The following is a 20,727-nucleotide window of genomic DNA, read 5'->3' as shown; positions in this document are numbered from 1 at the left end:
GGAATAGAGTATGTGGCGGACAAAGGGAGAAGAAGAGAGACAAAAAAATAAGTTAACGAGAGATATTGATTATTTTCAGTATCTCATATAAATAATTTGTAGTAGGATGTTTGCCTTATCGTTACAACCGCAACAAAGAACATTTTAAAACATGCTAAAATGAACGGATCTTGAATTTCGTTGTTTCCCTAGACCTTTCATACGACTTTCACACAAACTTCTTCATTGCGTTTCCTTAGCTATTTTACCACGATTTTCAGAATTCTTGTCTTGTCTTTGTCTATTCCTTTACTACAATTTACACACTCAAAGTTCATTTACTTTCCTCCCCTGCCTCTTTTACTTTTTTCACACCCCCAGAAATTATTCATTTCCTTTATTCTGCCCTTTTTATATGATTTTCACGCTCTCAGAATTTAGTATATATGTGTTTCCTTTCCGTAGTTCCTTTACTTAATTTTTCACACTCCCAGACCTCCCTTCCATTTGCCCTTTAACTACGAATTTCACACTCCCAACTCTCATTATTTCTCTGCCAAGCTCCTCATTACCCGGTCAATCAACTCTCTTGCCGGGGTGCTGCCTCTCTCACACAAATTTGCCTCCCGCTTTTCCAACTTTTCCACTTAAAATCCATAATACAAAAGTTCACAGCCCTTTGATTTTTACAATCGCTTTTTAGAAAATGTTCGTCATATATGAAAAATGATTAAAGCCTCGTTTTTAGGTTTCAGATTTCATGCATATTTTTAAAGCTCATATTTTGTGCAGCTGGTTATAGGCTGTAAACTTTATTCTATCGCTTTTGCATTAGCGTTCATGGCTGTGAGAATTAAAAATGAGAACGCATTTTATTTCAGAGCTATGGTTTTTCGTGTCTCTCAGCATTACGAACAATGTTATATTTCGAGCAACGTCAGCTTATATATTTATTTCAGAAAAACGTGTCAACATGGTAAAAAAATGATCTCTATGACCGCTTCGGGCACAACTTAACACTTCTCAGTATTATTATAGCATACATCAGACGATTTTATACAGCTAAAAATACCATTTCCTTGCAGATGATTAAATCGCAAGCTTTTGTATGTGCCTGTTTCTCCCTGTATCTGATCTAGCGGCATTAGATTTTACGAAGACTGGACTGTTGATGCCAAAATGAACAGGTTTTCAAGACGTTATTATTCTAGTCGCATGTTTCTCTTTGATTATTCACTGAAGATGCACTTTTTCTGAAATGTCGTGTTGATTTGGAGCTACGATGTTATTCATTTATCTTAAATAGTATTCCATAACTAACCAAGAATTGTGAGACAAAAACAACCGAATTTTAACGATTAATGATACAAGATATAACGGCAAGGAATCTGTATGCAGTGTAGTGTCAAGCAGTAACTTTCTGTAGGCTCAGATACAACTGGATCTTGTATCAAACATTATAATATGAAGTAGATGGCACAAACTTGGACGCAGAAGTATAAAATGAGGCAAATCCATCATGTCGTACACCATTCAGTACTGATAACAAAGTTTACACGATTTTTTATATGGCATGATGTTTTCTGCGTACATTTTGTTAGCACTGGACGATTTATTTACGTTGGGAAGATCTTTTGTAGTGTAACAGGTTAAGGGGGGGGGGTTGTTTGTACTACCTTCATGGCGAGAAGTCTACTGGGAAGTAAGTGATTAGAAGATGAACTCACATTATAGAAGTGCTTGAAGGAAGTCAGACAAAGAGAACTTTTAAGTTTTATGTATTTTTGTTAATTTTTTTAGTTATATTCTCAAAACATAGTTTTCCCGCATTTCTAGGGAGTAAAAGGTGTGGCGCAGGTAAATCCCACATCACCTGCCTCACCTAATACAAGAAAAGCAAGAGCCCTAATCAGAGGCCCATTAGATTACGGTGCCAAACTGCATTAGCTTAAACTGTCTTCCCTGCCCGAAGAAATGTGGAATGGAGGTAGTTTCCTCTTAAACTGTTCTCCTTGTGAGGCAGTGAGATTAGCTGTGACATCATCCCTAGTGCTGGTAAATACACTCTCTCTTCATTAACTTGGTCTAAAATTGACATATTTCCATCTTGAAAGTTGAGCCAAAACAAAGGATTAACACAATTATGGTGCTAGTAATGAAATATTTCTCTCTCTCTCTCTCTCTCTCTCTCTCTCTCTCTCTCTCGATAAGTGGAGTGATGGGCTACGAACTTTGTGACACACACACACACACACACACACACACACACACACACACACACACACACACACACACACACACACACACACACACACACACACACACACACACACACACACACACAAGGTTATCGTACAAGCTTATCGTATTTGAGATTCTCTTACGGTACATTTCTTAATCTACTTTTTTTTTCACAAATTGCTGTCCTTCCGTTCGAATAAAATCGTTCCATTCAAAGGCTTTTTAAAAGTATTCGTGATATTTTGACATTATATAATTTTACATGATTCCTACTTTTTTTTTTTTTTCGCTGTTTACATTTCATTTTGCTGTTTACAGTATAGTTAGCCTTTTCATTTTTACTGACAATGTTTAGAACTGTGGACATGTAAATTATTGTGTGTGCACGTATGCATAACCATTTATGTATGTATATGCTTATGCACTTTGTATGTATGTAGCCTATATGAGATAACTTCTTTTCTCATCTACTTCTAGTTAGCAACTCATAATACTGTTTCCTTTTTCATAAAAAGGTGCTTAGCATGAACAAGAAAATGACGGCGGAAATAGTTAGTCGTTGCACAACAGAGTAGTAAGCAAACTGAAATGCAGGAAAAGGAATGAATAAATGTATAAATAAATAGATAAAAAATAACCGATTCAGAACTCTCAGGCTGTACATACAACGGAAGAGTGACAGTTTTTGGTCGTTTCATAGGAGTTTCAGCACTTCCACTGAATCTTTGTAGGAAGCGTTAAATCTGAAGTTAATATTAATTGTTTCAACCCCTTGATTCCGGTGATGTATTTTGAATTCCGTTTGCGTCACTTCCAAGCAAGATCACTCAGTATAGGAGAAATTTTCGAAATGGCTGGGTTAGATATATCCTTCATGAACCCCTTCACTGCAAGTCGTCCTCCTAAACTGAATCCAGTCGTAAGTACCGTAGGATAGCTTGACTAAATTTAATAATATACAGAAATTATTTGCTGTACTGTAGAGGGGTTACTGTTTTTGTCCTGGGGAGTGATTTGTTTTTATCTCGACTCATAATTACATTCCTTTTAAAAATAGTAAGAATCTTTATCTGCCACCCGCACCCGTTGCTGGGTGATACCTGCGATAAGCTCTTTGGTACGATGCAGCAGATGAAACGGTAGCTCCAGCAGCTGCTCTCAGCGCCCTCCTGAACCTACACGAGTGGTTCTCAACCACATAGCTTCACACTAGCGTCAGTTATCAGTGTCATTGTGCAAGGAATCCAATTAAGGAAAAGCGACCCGTAAAGTCTTGAGGGTCTGAGCACACGACGCAGAGATGCAGAGACTGCCCTGTGCTGCCTGGGTGACTGAGCATAGGAGGCTTCGTAGCACCTCTTCCTTGCTGATTTAAGTTACATACTACATCTAAAATATTCTCCCGCATGTTATTTATTGCTAACGAGATCAGTATTCTAGATGGCATGGAAGGCTATATATAACCTCTTCCTTAGCGGCTGATTTTGCATATTACACTCAAAACAGTCACTTGTATGTTATTTATATCGTCATGAAATCGACGCAGTGTGCTTGAGTAACATACCGGTACAATGCATACTGAAGCGTAATGTACAGAATAATTCCCTAAGAAACATGTCATGAAATCTCCAGCGTCACTTGGAGGACGACCATGAACCGTATTCTTTTGGGTGAGAAGCCTCTTCAGAAGTACTAGATCTAACATTTTCTCGTATATTTTATGTATATCGTTTTAATATCTACAAATTTTGAATCAGTAACGTAAAATAATATAATGATGTTCAATAGGCAGGTTAAATAATTGAGGAGGAGGTGTTGAGAAAGATCCCAAAGTCAACTAGAATACTGCTAATTGAGGACCTCATAGCACTTTTCCAAACCCTGTATTGTGCACGTTTTCTCATTGGTATAATCTTCTACTTAAATTGTTCTATTATCCACTTGGTTTGCATCGGTTAACATTCGATGGGATATGATGTACTGATAAAAATTTTGCTAAGGGAGACTGATAACATCTTGTCCAAAAGCACTTAGAACATGATCTCTTCCTACCAGATTGTCAGCAGGGGGTTCTGGGTATTGATTAGCACGTCGTATGTTCATCCAACTCTCGATGAACGTTTTTATTCACATCACAGAAATTCACAGCAGTCACGAGATACTATAATTCGGCCGTGAATCTTCTTCGGGAATAGTTATGCTGGGTACCCACGCTTATAGTTCTATCGCGTTTGCATTGACTTAAAGAAGATCCCTTTTTACTTTTACGTTCAGGTGGCGGCCAGGTGTAGTTAGGCTGAAGGGCTGATTTGACTAGTAACCAAGAAGACTCATTCCTATCTCAAATAAATTTCCCGGTAACATGACTTAGTGTTCAAGTTGTGCGAGTGACTTAGTTCCATCAGGCAAAAACAACCTGGTATACTTGTAGTAATTGTACATTGGCTAGCAGCAAATAATATTTATTTAGAATTCAGCTCCAACAACTGTTCCAGAACTTTTAATCAACATTCTCTTCCTCGTTTTATTGCATTTGTGTAACGCTTTTGCACTGAACGGGTTTAATCTGAAAAGTCCACAAAGGTAATTTCTTCCAGTTATTTACACAATATTGCTACGGGACCTGCAATAATTTAATCAGTTTAATACTCTCAGGTTCCTGTGACTCGCCCTCACCTGAATACAATCGTCTGGCGTTGGCTAGGATAGAATAGTCGCATTGTCGTTGCTGTTAGATGTTTACTGGTGTTAGAATTAACCTTCAGGCTCCCAACACTCACCCTCTGCTGAATAAAACAATCTAGCATTTGATGGAATACAATATTAGAGCTGCCCCGACTGTGAGAGGGTCAGTTTAGCGATGGTGCGAAATAAAATGAGAAGATGGTCTACTGTAGCGTGACTGACAATGAGTGAAGATGGCATAAACAGGCAAAAAAGAAAAGAATGCCGCGACAGGGATGTAGGCATGGGGGTGATGGGATGGCGTGAAGTCTTCCGCTCAGTAAAATGAATGGCAGTCCTCTGAACGTGGCTGGGGAAATGGTTTATCCAAACTGAACATTTTTGGCAAGAAATGGGGAACTTAACATACGGAAACAATGATTTAACGGAAACATCCTCTTCGGTTTCAAAAGGCTGTTGGTAACGTCTTCACCACAAAAACTCACTAGTAAAATCAATCAAAATAAAAAATAAACGTATACAGAAAGTCGGTGATCTTCCATTGCCACCATCTGGAAAGACGGGCGAGTAATGGCAGCCTGGGCGAGTGGCAACACCTCTCACCCATAACCAGCCTTTCATAATAGAAAAGAAATATATATCTATCTATATCTATCTATCTCTCTGTCTATCTATCTGTCTAGAGCCTCTGTGGTACAATGGTAGAGTGTGCGTCTCGCACGCTGGTGGACGCGGGTTCGCCTCCCGCCAGAGTTGTAAATATATATGTATGTATCCGTAATCCAGCATATTTAAGGGCGGATGGCCAGACTACTTTTCTTTTTACTATTCGTGATTGGGACACCTTCAGTCACCCCGTGGGGATTCAGCCTATGCAAGATCGGATACTCCAACTGGGGCGTTACGGCAACAAAACCACCAGACGCCTCATTCTCACGATCAACGCAGGAAAGTTGTGAATAGCTGCATGTTTATGTCTGGATAGTTTAACTTTGCATACTGTGCATGAGTTCGATTCTTTGGATGGTCAGACTCTTGGAAAAAGTTTTCTTTCTCCTTAATCCTTTTTAGCCGGCAGTGCAGAGAGGATTTTGGATGTGAACCGACTACTGTGGTTTGTACAGTAGGGGAAGATCGGGACTTGGTAAAATTTGTTTATCACACTTTGGCACGTGTAGTCGATTGACAGGAATTCTTAGCTTTTATTTTTATAGGTACGGTAAGAGAAACATGTTGAAAGCCATATATACGTATCAAACAAATTGCTTGTGGCTGATGTCACATGACATTCAAAACTGTACAAGAGCTGTTGTTGGCACTGATCAAACCCTGTCTGTCTGGCTGAGCAGACCCATCAACCACAGACAAGCAACCGTCCTTGCAGGGCCATCCACTGAAGTGAACGGATGTCCCCCTGCGGTTGACAACGTCTCTCGACAGCGAGGCACAGGGAAAAATGAGGTTTGGTTCCTGGATGGACGTTCCATTTGTGTCACCATCCAGTCAACAGGGACACCATAGTAGGCTCCACATCACCTCATTACTGGTAATATGGTTAACACCCAGCGTTGTTAATGGTTTCTTGGGTTACAGGAAACCATTAGGCTTGTCACTCGGTACAGAGTCGCCTGAAGTGGAAAGAAGAGTAATAAAAAAAGACAGGAAAGAAAGAGAGAAGTAGGAAGAAAGGAGGGCAGACTCAGACAAATAAAGGTGAGGAAGAAGTATGCATCAAGCGAGTGGATGAGGGTCGCCACCACCCACCACAAACTGTGGGAAATGTGAACGTGCGAGGCGAAGGAAAGGTGGAGATTGCAAGTATTCCTCCTTTACCTCTCCTTACTTATTGTACGAGTTAACTTGTATTGGAGTTCATGTATTCTTTTTCGTTACTCATACAACCTGAATATATAAGATACTCGATTATGATTCAGTGGATGTAACTCCCTATAAATAAAACGGTAAACAGCATCGGATTTCACTATAGGGGTTCAGGAGGAAAGATCCATTACCCTGTAACCTCACAATTTTTGCAGATTCGGACGTATTTTTATACTGTATTATGTCATAAAATCTTAACCTTTCAGCCGTCATAGAAGCACATGGGTATTTTACCTAAGCTAAATCCAGGATATATATTTTTTTTTATGATGAAGAAAATTTTAACATTCCAAAGGTTTAAAGGAGGCAGTTTTACAGTATATCCTTTAATTAATAATATTTTCCTAAACAATAAATTCTTCTTGTGGTAGTCCGATTGTAATACGAGGTTCTTGAGGAACTGACCTAAATATCCTCATCACACACACACACACACACACACACACACACACACACACACACACACATTGATCGCTGAACGTCGTGCCTCGTTATCGTTACATGGTCTTGATAAGATAATAACGGTGGGGCGAGTTGACTGGGCGTTAACCCTGTTAGACCGAATGTTTCTCTCTCTCTCTCTCTCTCGCTTCCCTCAGATGATTTTATTCCGCATAAGGTAGGACATTTGTATTGACGGGATGCTGAAGTCTACATACGATCTTTCTACGTCGAACGATTTATCTTACGGTGATATTATTTCCTTTTGTTACCTCCAGATGTCTTAGAGTTAGGGGAGACGTACTGAAGGGTTGACAGTGATTTTAATGTTTTTATTTGGAAATCTTTGTCAGGTTGAATAAAATGGTCATTAGAGAGCCAGAAAATACAAAATACATCACTGGCTTGAAGGGGTAAAGAATAAACGGTGTAGGGAGGGGAGGAAAGGAATAAGGGATGGGAAGGAGGAAGAAGCAGGTCACGAGAGCACGAGCACGTTGATTTGTTTACCAGGTAAGGGCACTGTCCTTACTCCTCATGCAGTTGCTTTCTCATAATTTTACTCATATTTTTTTGACTGATTCACTCGTAACATTTTTTCCATTATTATTATTATTATTATTATTATTATTATTGTTATTATAGTTACTATTATTATTACTATTACTGTTAAAATATTTCACACCATACGTAAGGTCACAGTTGTTACTGAAATGGGAAAAAAATAGGATACCTGTCACCCTAAACTTAAACAGCCGTATAGAACTGAGAGTATCAGTGAAACTCATTGTGCTCTGACCTAGCAACCATTATCAAGAACGTGTTTTGTCTTTCTCCTCAGTTCTTGTTCCACACCACTGCCTTGGTGTGTGAGGTAGCTTCGTGTGAGGTGGCCGCGGTTTTACACGCTGCTGTAAGAAAAGAACTCTTATAACTCTGACAGAAGGTATGGAACTTAACGGTAACATACAGCACACCGGTAATATGCTTAAAAACGGTACAGTCTGGGATAAAATTTCGCCTACTGCTGCACTGAGTCTGCTTCATATTTAGGGCATGTTCGTCACTCTCCTCCCTGGTGAATCATATCAGGGAGACTGGGAAGAGAAATAATCATACACTCTCTCAGTTCAGGGAATATTAGCCACCTGAGGAATATGAGAAACAGAAGAAATAACAGGCGAAATTTCGTCCTTCGTCTATACCAGTGGTACTCAATTGGCGGACCGCCGTCCAAATCCGGACCGCGGTGACCTTTTGTGTGGACCCCAGCACACTGGCTGCTAGTGGAATGGATGGTTACTACTACTGTAGAAAAAATGTACATTCAATGATTTTTTTTTCTGAGAAATGATTTCTGTAGTTTATTTTCATCAACATTTTTAGGCAAAAAATCCATGTAGCTCGAAGTAAATTGCAATGTGTGTTCTTATATGTTTCTTATTATCACAAATTGAATTAAGACTCATCCGGACCCTTGCTGCGTAGGAAACTGTGTGTCTGGACCTTCACACATAGTAGTTGAGTACCCCTGGCCTATGCCATGATCACAAATTTAACCTTCGCAGAGTCAGTTTGAGAGTCTGAGAACCAGTCCCCCACATACGGTCCATGAATTCACACATCTCTTCATTTCTGTTTTGGTTTGTTTGAAGATTAACAGTAAACGATAAAAGTCTTGTCGTCTTTCTTGGCTTTCTCTTCATAGATTTTTAAAAATTTTGTCCACAACCAGTAACAATACAGCCCTTATTATTACGGTGATGAAGGAATCATAATGAACCAACCCTGTTATACAAAACAGATGTGAGAGTTAAGTGTGTGAATGAGTTGACTGAGGGTGGGGTAGGAAGCAGCTATGTTCGTACGTCTGGCAGTGTTGTTGCTAAAGTAAAAAAGGACTGCTTGTATCTAATCAAATTGGGCGTCACTGTGAGTAAACATTCTTGTCCCAAGTATCATGAGGGGAATGACCGACCCCTTACAGGAAACTGGTGAGTGGGCTGCCGCATTTTCAGAATGGCCTGTTGACCGTCCACATGCTGGCTAGAATATCAAAACACTTTTATTACAGAAACTAATCGAATAGTATAACACTGATGATTCGGTTTTGTTGTATAAGCTTGGTAGATATTACCAATGTTAGAGCGGCATGTTGGCCGACCTCATGCTGAGGAGAAAATTAACAATTTTACTGTACCACTGCAGCGTAAGAAGCAGATGCTGCGACCATGGTAGGAGCTTGATGAGTGGCAGATAGTCCAGAGAAAAAACTTGTAAATAGTAATGACGGACTCTTTCTTCTACTTAGCGTAATGTTATCAGTAAATAAAATGACGGGCAGTGGGTAGAAGTTGAATCCATGAACTTTGAACACTGTCTTTTGAAATCAGTTTTTCTCGCAGATTGGTTTTTACCTTTCACAAAAGTAACGAGCACAGTTAAATAATTTTCACACACTGCACATATCAGAAAACAGAAAAGGTAAGCAACTAGCCAGGCCGGGTATTCTGGAGGAGAAAGACCGTGTCCAAAAGGGCGTTTGCACCGGTCGAGACCAGGGCTGTAGTTTTGTCGAATGAGTGCAAATGTTGTGTCAAAATAAGCAGTAGTAGGCATGTATCCAAGCTTGTTGTAATGAAAGGGAAAATGTGAGCTTATGGTACAATATCTTAGTAAATTAAAGGCATGAGAAATGGATGACAGTGTAGGATGTGAAAGTATGATAACGAGTCAGGATAAGTAGCCAAAATATCCAAGACACTGACTTATCATATTTGTATGTTTATGCACGACCATAAAGGAACGTAATGTATATGATTAACAAGCCTGTAAATATTAGATGTCATACTTTTTCTACGCAGTAACACTTGATTCTCTGGTACGCTGAGGAATCGTCTTCATTATCGTCCTCCTCCTCCTTATCGTTCTCAACAGCAGCTTGGTGTACTACATTACATGGCAAAAAGTGTACCTGCTTTTTCCACGGTGACCTATTGTTGTTAGTTTCTGCCACTTCGTCTGACGAAATTTACTTTTTTCAGTCTCTTCAACAAGTCTGCAGACCCTTTCCTTTCTTTTTACACGTGGGTTACCGAGCAGTTGCGCTAACATTTTCTCTGTTGGTAAATTGCGTGATGGACTAGCGATCGTGAATAAGACCAATATTTGCAAGTCTGATGAATGATGAACTATGGGATTTCTGGGGGTTAGGGAATCAGAGTATAAGAGGAAGCTGATAAAGCGTCTAGCGAGCAGGCATGGGTTGGAGCCCAGGACCACTCTACAGGAGAAAAGGAGACTATGAAGATTCTGGTATATCCCTTCCTTGTCTCTCCTGCAGAACAAATTTTAGTTAGGATAGGAAGCCGATTATAAGGTTTTTTGTTCCAGGATGAAGATTATGAAGCGTCTGGCGAGTGGACACGAGTATGAGGCGATGAGCGACGAGTGGGTGGCCAAGCAAGGTGAGAGCCAGGTGATGTACAACCACGGCATGATCCGCATCCTGCCAGACGGATGGATTTACCCCGGCACCGCACCCAAATTCCTCGACAAAATTCAAGAGTTCGACGTAAGTGTTGACGGCATTCTTGGTTTCTCTACAGTAAGGTTAAGCACTCTTCTCTAATCAGTCGAGCTCCCTTTCAGATTTTTAAATTAAGAAAATACCACTAGATACAATATACTCCAATATACAGGGTGGCCCATATATAACTCTCTTCTTCAACTCTGCCGGGCGATGTCTCGTGTGTTGCATGGATGACTCTGTTAGCAGTATTTAACCTGCATCATTTATTTATTTCCTGCTCCCACAACAGCACATTGAACAACATAGATGTGTTTCTAGCGGAGCGCTGCTTACGAACCATTGTATATATGGAATTACCTTGTAGAAAAAAAGAATAGTAATCTTGGTTTTTATTTATACGCTTGAGCTTAGTTCTTCAAGGACAGCATTATGAGCTTCCAGCACTTATCCAGCAACACACTGAAATATTATCTATCATACTTAAGTTCAGATGCTGCTGTTTCTGCTTCATACTTTATACTGTGGATACATTAAGCGGCGAACAGTATGCAGAACTACAGCTTGAACATCTGTCAAGGAAGATAACTTGAACAGCAGCCTGTATCTTTGGTTGTCTGAGCAACCGAATTACGAAGCTGATATTTTGCATAAAGAAAATAGATGTCGAGGAATACCCACTGCTTACATTAAGGGGTTTACTTCCTTTGTCAGCCCATCTCACTAATGACCGATCAAACCCGTATGCAAAAGAGTCGAAAGGTTTTCAAAAATGGAAAATGAGGTGACAACACTTTACATGTCATCCTGCTTACTTTAACAGTTCATATGGGCACGGGAATATTGTTAATGTAAAATTTGGCAAAAACAACGCAATATTCAAAACCATCACCCTTTTGTGTGCAAATGCATATAATGAACAGTGACGAGGGACCTGTCGAAATACGAACCTAGAACAGAATGAAAATATAATCATGGAAACGTGGGTGTATATACAGGTAATTTATGCACTGAAAAAGGTGTACAAAAAAAAAAAAAAATCAAATCGGTATTCAGTAGCGATTAATGGACTTACCTAATATCAGTCAAGAGTTTGAGATATACCAGTGGAACCTACAAAACTGACTACTTTACCTACCTGTTGCTTATTGACCTCTTCAGTCCGGTGACGTTTTATTCATTTAATACCTTTTGTAAATGCTGGAGAAACCATTTGCTGTGACGAAGTTAGTAACAGTGTCCACAAACCTTTTCACAGCCTGATTTATCTACCCAAGCTGAAGAAAAGCGTCTGAAGTTGAATATAGAGATATAATATTACGTCATTGGAATGAAGCAGCGAATGATTATCGATTTTACACATTTCGATTTTTTTTTCTCTGGCAGTTTCGGCAAGAGGACGTGTTGGTGATGACGTTCCCAAAGTCTGGAACTACATGGATGCAAGAGCTGATCTGGACCATGTTCCATAACCCCAACCTCGACAACCCGCAGGGAGATGATAAACTCTGGAATCGCTCAATAGAAATCAGGTGACAAGGTTTTAGATAGCTTCATTAACTGTTTGCCTTCTATGATAATGCCCAAGCCAGTTATAACTGTTTGGATGTTGTCATAAAAATATTGCATTTGAATGTGATCCAAGTTGTGTGAATGTCGAAATGTTGCTTGCGATGTGCCTAATTCCTGACCCGCAAGAAGTAGTTGTTAATCGAATAAAATCGTCTAACGGTAACCAAATTATCAATAAATATTTGTCCAATGCATGGGATAATATTAATCGTGATACTTGTTAATCTTGTGTCCCCATCCATCTGCTTAGTCTGGCTGCTGTCAGATTGTGATCCTAGGTGTACACACCGTTGAGGAAAAGATACGTAGGCTTCATAGAACAGGCAACACATCTGAATGCTAATACTGTAATTAGCTTTTATAAGTTGTTTTGTCTTGCTGATATTACTGTGAATATTTATTTAGATATGCGATAAAAGAGTAACTGAATGCATTATTGTGATAACTGTAACATCACCGGAGCTCACGCGTATCATTTTTCACAATAAATAGCTTTTCTGATGAATAATTTTATGTTTAACATGTAATTATTGATCAAGATCTTTCATATCTGGAAAAGAATTAGGTGGGACGATATCGGTATCTGATATATAATAAGAAAGGAAGGACTTTCTGAAATCGCGTTGGAGTATAAACAATAATTACTCATTTAAAAAAAACTTTTCTTCTTTAAAGTCCTACTTTCTATTTGTTGCCTTTGCTCTTTATGAATAACGTTCAGCGCTCTGTCACAGGTATATTATTACGACTAAATAAAATAACTTTGCATCACTGCAACTAACTCAGAGCCTGATTTACAATTTTTCTCTCGACACCTCTTACTTTACACCACGTACTTAACACAGCTTGATTTACACCTTTTCTCTGCCCACCTGTCCTTTGCACCACTTCAACATACACACAACCTGATTTCCACTTTTTTCTCACAGTTTCTCTTCCTTTGCACCATTTTGACAAACACAGAACCTGATTTACACTTTTTCTTTCACAACCTTCCCTTCTTTGCATTGTTTAGGCTAAAGAACAAGCTGAAAGACGTTTTTCCCCATCACTGCTCTTTCTTTGCATCACTTTGACTGACAGACAAACTGATTTCCATTTTTTCTCTCACTCACCGTCTTTGCCGCCGCACTCCAGCCTGGATATGATGTTCGACACGCAAAGAGTCGAGGAACTGAATCTGGAGACGCTGATCGAGGTGCTGAGGAAGGTGTCCCCTGGGAAGAACGAGGAGGACGGCCTGTGTCTGCAGCTAATAGAGGCGCTCCCTGGCCGTCGCGTCATCAAGAGCCACTACCCCCTCGACCTCTTCCCCGCGGATATCCTGGACAGAACCAAGGTGTGTGGAAATTGTTGCTGTACCCATATTTCTGCAACTTAGACTAAAATTGCCATCTCTTCATGCTGAGTTATGGGAATGGATTATCTCCTGAATATGGTGCTAGTCACGAAGTAATGCTTTAGAAAGAACATAGGGCCGTAGTATCGTCTTATTCTGCCACTGAGCAAGACGAAATAAGATGCAGAAGGACGAAAATCTGGGCCGGGTCAGTGTGAAAGGAGTATAAATAATACTATCCTTAAACATTAACCAATACTCCAGGTGGCATAGGAAGCTTCGTAGTGGCCCTTTCATTGCAGCTCAGTTAGTATAATACACCTTAGCGTTTCCTTGCATCAATAACATCAATAACACACAAGAAAATACTGAGGTGTGGAGATTAAACCGCTAAGGATGTGGTGTTTTGAAATATCTAGTGCCGCTTAGAACACGATTTTTTCAGTGCTTGGATTTCTCTCTCCTGAACAAAATCGTCTGATGTTAGAATTTCTAGGTGTATCAGTGGCAGATATAGGGCTACTCGAGCTATTAAGGTTGTGATTGCTGTGATTCCTCATTTGGACATTACTGTCTGATGTTGTCATGAATATTACTCTCCTTCTCTCTATCTCTCTTTCTTTCTCTCTCTCTCTCTCTCTCTCTCATATTCAATTTTCCACTGTAATCGAACAAACCCTTCAACATTCTCCATATTTTTTCCTCGACTTATGCCGCATTTCAGGTTGTGTATGTTGCGAGAAACCCCAAAGACATGGCTGTATCCTTCTATCACTTCATGAGGGTGGTGAAAATCTATGATTATAAAGGATCTCTGGAGGATTTCGTCAAGCTGATTATGAACAACGAGTGTGAGTATTAAGAAATGCTTTTAATTATTGCGGGAAATGGGATTCTGGAAGCCGCACTGACTTCATAATGCCTTTTCGTCATATTGCCGTGGGTAACTGCTTTTCTGTATGTCTCTTACCTGCCATTAGTGAGTATGATAACGTACGTGTGTGTGTGTGTGTGTGTGTGTGTGTGTGGAGAGAGAGAGAGAAAACAACACGGGGTAGTAACCGACACTGAGACATGAAATCTTTGCAAATAGACGTGGTTCGACATAGGTCACGTTTCGCCTAGCTATTGCATTTAGCCTCATACCTAAAATTTTTACCTTACTATTCTCCGCAGGATTAAGAGAAGTGACTCTAGGCAAAAACATAGTGGGGAAAAATATAAAGAAAATACTAGGAAGCTCAGGGGTAATTGAAATGGGATATATCTTGAGAACTGGAACGAGTTAGGTGGCTTTAACTGATAACTACACCGTTTTTCCTTTCATTTTTTTGGCTTTCACCATTTCTTGTTAGGGTCACAATTTTAATTCCTTTATTCTCAGGGGGAAAAAATGTAGGCACAAATGAAGTCGAACACAAGTTATAATTACTTCCACTGTTCGTGATTTTTTTTTTTTTTTTTTTTTCATGGACTTTCAAGACACTATGCCTCATGAATACTTTTCCGACGGTGACCTCAGCACCTTATTGCTCTAAAACTTATTCACTAAAATGCATTAAAGTTGTATACTGGGAAATGAAGAACTGATATCACGGTATAAGGAAAATAGTGTTGCTTAATGGGGTTGCTACATTGCAAAACTATGAAGAAGGGCAACATGTCTTTTTTTTTGTTTTTTTGTTTTTTTTTTGTTTTTTTATCAGTAGGGAGTGATATTTCAAACATTAGTTGCTCCAGCCATAAATATACGATTAATTTGCTTTGTCTTTCATACTTTAAAAGACATTATTTCATCTCATTTTATGTTTTTCAACCTGCTAGTGGTCTTCTCCCCGTACTGGCCACACGTTAAGCAAGCGTGGCAGAAGAGGAATCACCCCAACTTGCACTTTGTCTTTTATGAGGACATGAAGGCTGACATCATGGCTGAAATGCGGAAACTCAATGACTTCCTGGACACCAGCTTAACAGACACGCAGCTGAAGAACGTGAGTAGCTTGGAAATTGTTTTGAAATTTGCCTCGTTGCAGTAAAGGATTCGGAGCAATTTTAGACAAAATGTGTCGAGTGTTTTATATGCTGTCCCAGTTAGACATCAGCTTAAAAGCATATTTTTGTCGACATATAGCACTAGGTTAAAAAAAAAACTAAATAAAAAAGATATATATACTCGACAAACATAAAAATCCTTATTGTATACCAGACAGATAAAAATAGCTAGTTTGATTTTTCTTTTCATTATAATACGTATTTAATGTCTAGAAAGTGTGAGATAAACTGTGAAGGGATGTATCAGAGACATGAACAACGACTGAACTCTCCCATTCTAGATTTGTGAATAACATTTAATTGGAAAAGTTAGTTTTCATCAGTATATTTTCATATTAGTACCCTTATGGGAGCCTTGCATGACCCGAGACGTGAGAGGTGCCAAAGCTAAACTAGAAATCTTGTACAAAGTATGGTATTTTTCGGCAACCTTTACAAAATTCATTATCAGGGGTTTGATGGTCACATATTTCGAACAGAATAATTCGATGACATGCAGAATATAGTACGTGATCATTGTTTGGCCCAGTAAAGTCATTGGAAATATATATTACCTAGCATCTGAGGAAGAAGGGCCACTTCTGAGCTACGTATTTTCGCCTTGCAATTGGTAGAATTAATGATCTCAGTGTCATGCCGATTGAAATAACAGTATTACTTGGCATATTATTAGCACCGTCATCATGATGGGATTGACTGATTCCCCGTTTTTGTCGTCATGATTGATCTGAACGTTGGAATATAAAACAAATTTGACCTTTCTGTGTCTTTGGTAATTGTTTTGCGCAACGTGGCATACAGGATAACCATTTTCAGTTTTGACAGATTTTTTTTTTTTTTACTGCCTACACCTCGAATACTAAAATTAAATAATACGGCTTAGTGAGTACATACAGTAATACATGAAAAAGAAAACCACATAGTTAACAGTCCAAATTATTGATTTAGATTCTCAAGCACTACATTTCGATGAACGAGAAAAAGGACATTCCGGGATGAGTTGCCGTTCTACAGATGAAAGTTGTGATAGGAATACATTAATTGGCACAGATTTCCTATCTGAATGTACCGAACATTCTTTCATTCACTTATCTTTTAAATAGACCTTAGCATCAGGAGGAGTTCCCACCTAATTGGGGATCGGTGTCATTAACAGGAAAGAAATCTCTCCCTCAGTACATATTCAGCCTGACTTCGTTGGCAGCATATATTCTTTAATTCTCGAGTAATGACTTTTCTTAACCAAAGAAAATTTTAGTTGGAAGCATGAACAGGACGATGATACTGACACAGCACCACCTATCATGACGATCACATTATTATACTGTATTTAAATATTTTTGCATCCAAAGATTGTTGAGCACTGCAGTTTTTCGTCCATGAGCTCCCGTGGGGAACCCGTGGCAGATAGACTCTTCAATAAGCACCTTCAGGAGACATCAGGAGGATTCTTCAGGAAAGGTACGTGCTGGTGTTTGTGAGATACTGACCAGTGCTGGGATTTACAGAGTATACTGACTGTAAATTTGGGAAATTGAGAGAGAGAGAGAGAGAGAGAGAGAGAGAGAGAGAGAGAGAGAGAGAGAGAGAGAGAGAGGTAAAGAAGGGAAAGGAGGCGCAAGATCGAGCTGTGAGGCGAAGATTGGTCAGACACATCGGTCCCAAATAGAAGTGGGAAAAGATGGAAGATAAAGAAAAAAAAAAGAAGAAATTTCCCCCTATACTATAATTTGAAAAAGGAAAAGGAGACGTCGGGATACTGTGCACTCCTGTTTTCCTGTCTATCCTGCACAGACAAACCTACGATGCGACAAATGTGAATCAGTACCCTTGCTTGACAGTATATTATAATAAGAGAAAACCTGTTAAGAACTTTTATCATTTTTTTTTACGAAATATAATCCTTAGGTTGCGATGACATCTTTTATAATATATTGTTGTCTTCTCTGTAAGCAAGTTTTTCAGGTTATGGAAGCATTCTGTAATGGAAGGGTGAATGAAAGCTATATCTAACCCCTCTTATTAAAAAAATCCATCCCAAACTATGTAAATTCATTTGTAAATAACAAGAATGATACAGTGTCAGTGTACTAAGTTGGTTAAGCGATGTCAGTGTACTAATTTGGTTAAGCTTCAGATGTTTGTCTGGCTTTTCAAAAATAAGTAAGCATGCCAATAAAGATGCTTATGGAGACTGCGAATATCAAAATCTTTACTGCCGGACATCTACCTAATCAAAGAAGATTCGCCTGGCTGTATAGCTCCGTCTCATTTTCTTTACGACGTAATGAAGAGAGTGTAAATAATGATTTAGAATCTTCTCTGCTCGATGACACTTATTACTATTTTATATGATCCTTGCAGCCACCATACTGTTGTACTCAGCGTGGAAGATAGTCCTTACAACGAAGACGTTAAAATCATCATCTTCATCCGATCCGTTTTCACCAGCGCATGAGGTGGTAGGGATGCAGAAACAGGCTTAGGAAAAAAAAAATATATAGAACTTTCAGCTCCTCATCATTCCTTTGAAGTTCTCGAAGCTTTTTATATATTGAACTATTCACCATATGCACACCACATGCATTCCTTAATAGTTCCATATCTACTACTTTCATCCATGGCATTCCAAGATCTCACTCTATATGAATGTGAGTCACAGCAAATCTTCGTGGAGTTGTTTTACATTCAACCTCAGTACTCAGAAGTATATTCCGTATCAAGGCCTTATCTTCCATAGCCAAGCACCAATCACTTTCTCTTTGGTCCTTGACCGAAGTATACTTTTAGGGCGTTAGCTGGATCAAAAGTAAGAGCTGTCCAGGCCTTGAGAAGACTGTTGGTTTCCCATGACTCTTTCATAGCTGAATACAATCTCTAGATAGATAGGCTTTACCAGGAGTAGAATGCCAGAGTTGTCCCGTTCACGAGCAGGTTAAGAAAGGAAGAAAATTATAATGCTATAGAAATACCCTCATGTGCTTCAGGACGCACGGGTGACTGGAAAAACTACATGTCCGAGGAGCTGAATCAGGAGATGGACAAGTGGATCAAGGACAACGTTGCTGACACCGGTATACCTTTCAAGTGGGGCGATTAGGACACAGGTCGATGTTGCCACTCTAGCTAATGCTGCTGTCTTCCATTATAATTTGTGTAACTTCTTTAATATAACATCATTCATATTTTATTCCTGCCACTCTCAGGTGACTTTAGTCGGCCTAGAATAATTCCATTGAGGTGAAGGGGTCAAAAGTAGTCTTCCATAACTCCTTTTGGATGTCTTCCCGTAGCTGTTTGCAGTCGTTAATGTAAACCAGAAACATTTTACAATATTAATCAGATGTTATGTTTTCAGGTAACATACAATAATAATGTAAGTGTGAATGTTATCAAGCTGTCATTGTGCTATTGCAATAAAACATATCTTAATGATGTTTGACTTAACAAGAATTTAATTAGCGCTCATTGTCTTTCTTTTGCTATATCTCTGACACATGTTAGGATTTTAAATGTTGTCCTTTATTTGAAGTTCAGCAGTATTTTAGAATCAAATTAGGAAAATTAACTCTTTCCTAGATATATAACCTTGTAGAAAGGAATAAAAATCCTCCGTCATGCAATCCTTGTTTGCCCCTTCAGGAGAGTAAGAACCCAAGGCTAGGCTCGTTTGTGTATAATACATCCATTTATGACATGGAAGAATACGTCATGGACCATTGTCTACCTATACCCAGCCGGATGCATCGTTGTTACATTGTTATATAGCAAATTATTCACAGGGCAAATGCCAAACACTTGCAGTCATACTTAAGAGTGTTCAGAAACAGCAGAACCAGTTCTTGGAGTAAATCATGTGTAGTTAAACTGCGGACGAGTTTGGCATAGTATGATGGCCGGCAGTGACTTCACGGATTAGATATGATTTATACTAGGAATGTCGTAATAGCTATTTTCTTACTGACTGTGGATAAACTGATGTACAGTAATCTACAAAATATGTGGTTGCTTATTTATATATATTCTCTTATCGTGCAGGGATAGACTTATGAATGTAACAATTCTAGAGTTGGTTTCTGTGCCTTATCTGTTGGGTGTGACTAAATTTGTTTCTTGTCTCGTTACTGTTTAGCATACATTAAAGATTTATTTTGGTATATTAACCATTTAACTTCCGTGTACATTAATCTTATGTTTTAAATCATTAATTATACCTACTCATGCAATAAACATATCCATCATGTTAGATACTAACCACGTTTTCTGTCATCCAGGCCACTAAACGAGAACGTGTGGAAAAATGAAGTCAGAACCAGTGTGGATTTACGCAAAGGTGGTTCTCACCCTTCACTTCCATCTCGCCCTCTGGCTTATACCATGCTATCACGAGTCTCACCCCTTTGCTGTACACTAACCTCACTTTAAACAACGAACTCCTAGCGAATCCTTGCATATACCCATGCAAATCTTTACATTCAAGCGATTCCTCGTAATCTACATCCTCACATGATGAAGTTTATACAAATCTTCATGAAGTTTCTGACAGTTATCAACATATATTCACACACTCACGTGATTTCATAAATACTGTTTAGCCACCTGATTGTAAGCAAATGTCAGTTTGATTTCGTACAAATTTTTACTTATTCCACACATATATCTACATAATTCCATGCACAAATCCCGTGATTCCATGCAAATATCCACTTGACTCCATATAAATATCTTCTTGATTCCACTTGATCTCATGCATCTATCCCCTTGATTTCATGCATATATCCACGTGAAGTCCATACACGTATCCATGTGATCTCATAACTATACTCCCGTGATTCTATGCGTATATCTTTGTGATTCCGGTATTTTATCCACAGATACATCCATGAGAATTCACATTTTATCACAGAATTTCATACTAATATTCACGGGATTCGATGCAGATATTACGCAATTACATACTTGCATCCAGCCTTTCCATAACCAAAATATTATTCATGGCGCACCAAAA

At 39.0% G+C, this 20,727-nt stretch overlaps 1 protein-coding gene across 1 annotated transcript; it reads left to right on the top strand.

Annotated features, from left to right (window-relative positions):
• The first annotated feature begins 9,366 nt into the window (after window positions 1-9,366).
• LOC145400208 (sulfotransferase 1E1-like) lies at window positions 9,367-18,819 on the top strand. Its single transcript, XM_080272723.1, has 8 exons — window positions 9,367-9,461; window positions 10,621-10,801; window positions 12,143-12,288; window positions 13,466-13,667; window positions 14,392-14,518; window positions 15,492-15,658; window positions 17,072-17,180; window positions 18,707-18,819. Exons 1-8 carry the CDS (start codon window positions 9,367-9,369, stop codon window positions 18,817-18,819), a joined length of 1,140 nt encoding a protein of 379 aa, XP_080128849.1.
• The last annotated feature ends 1,908 nt before the right edge of the window (window positions 18,820-20,727 follow it).

The sequence above is a fragment of the Coenobita brevimanus genome, chromosome 51 (assembly GCF_032717465.1).
Source record: "Coenobita brevimanus isolate Jiangsu-jjx chromosome 51, ASM3271746v2, whole genome shotgun sequence".
Classification (NCBI taxonomy): domain Eukaryota; kingdom Metazoa; phylum Arthropoda; class Malacostraca; order Decapoda; family Coenobitidae; genus Coenobita; species Coenobita brevimanus.
This window is presented reverse-complemented; position numbering and strand designations above follow the sequence as displayed.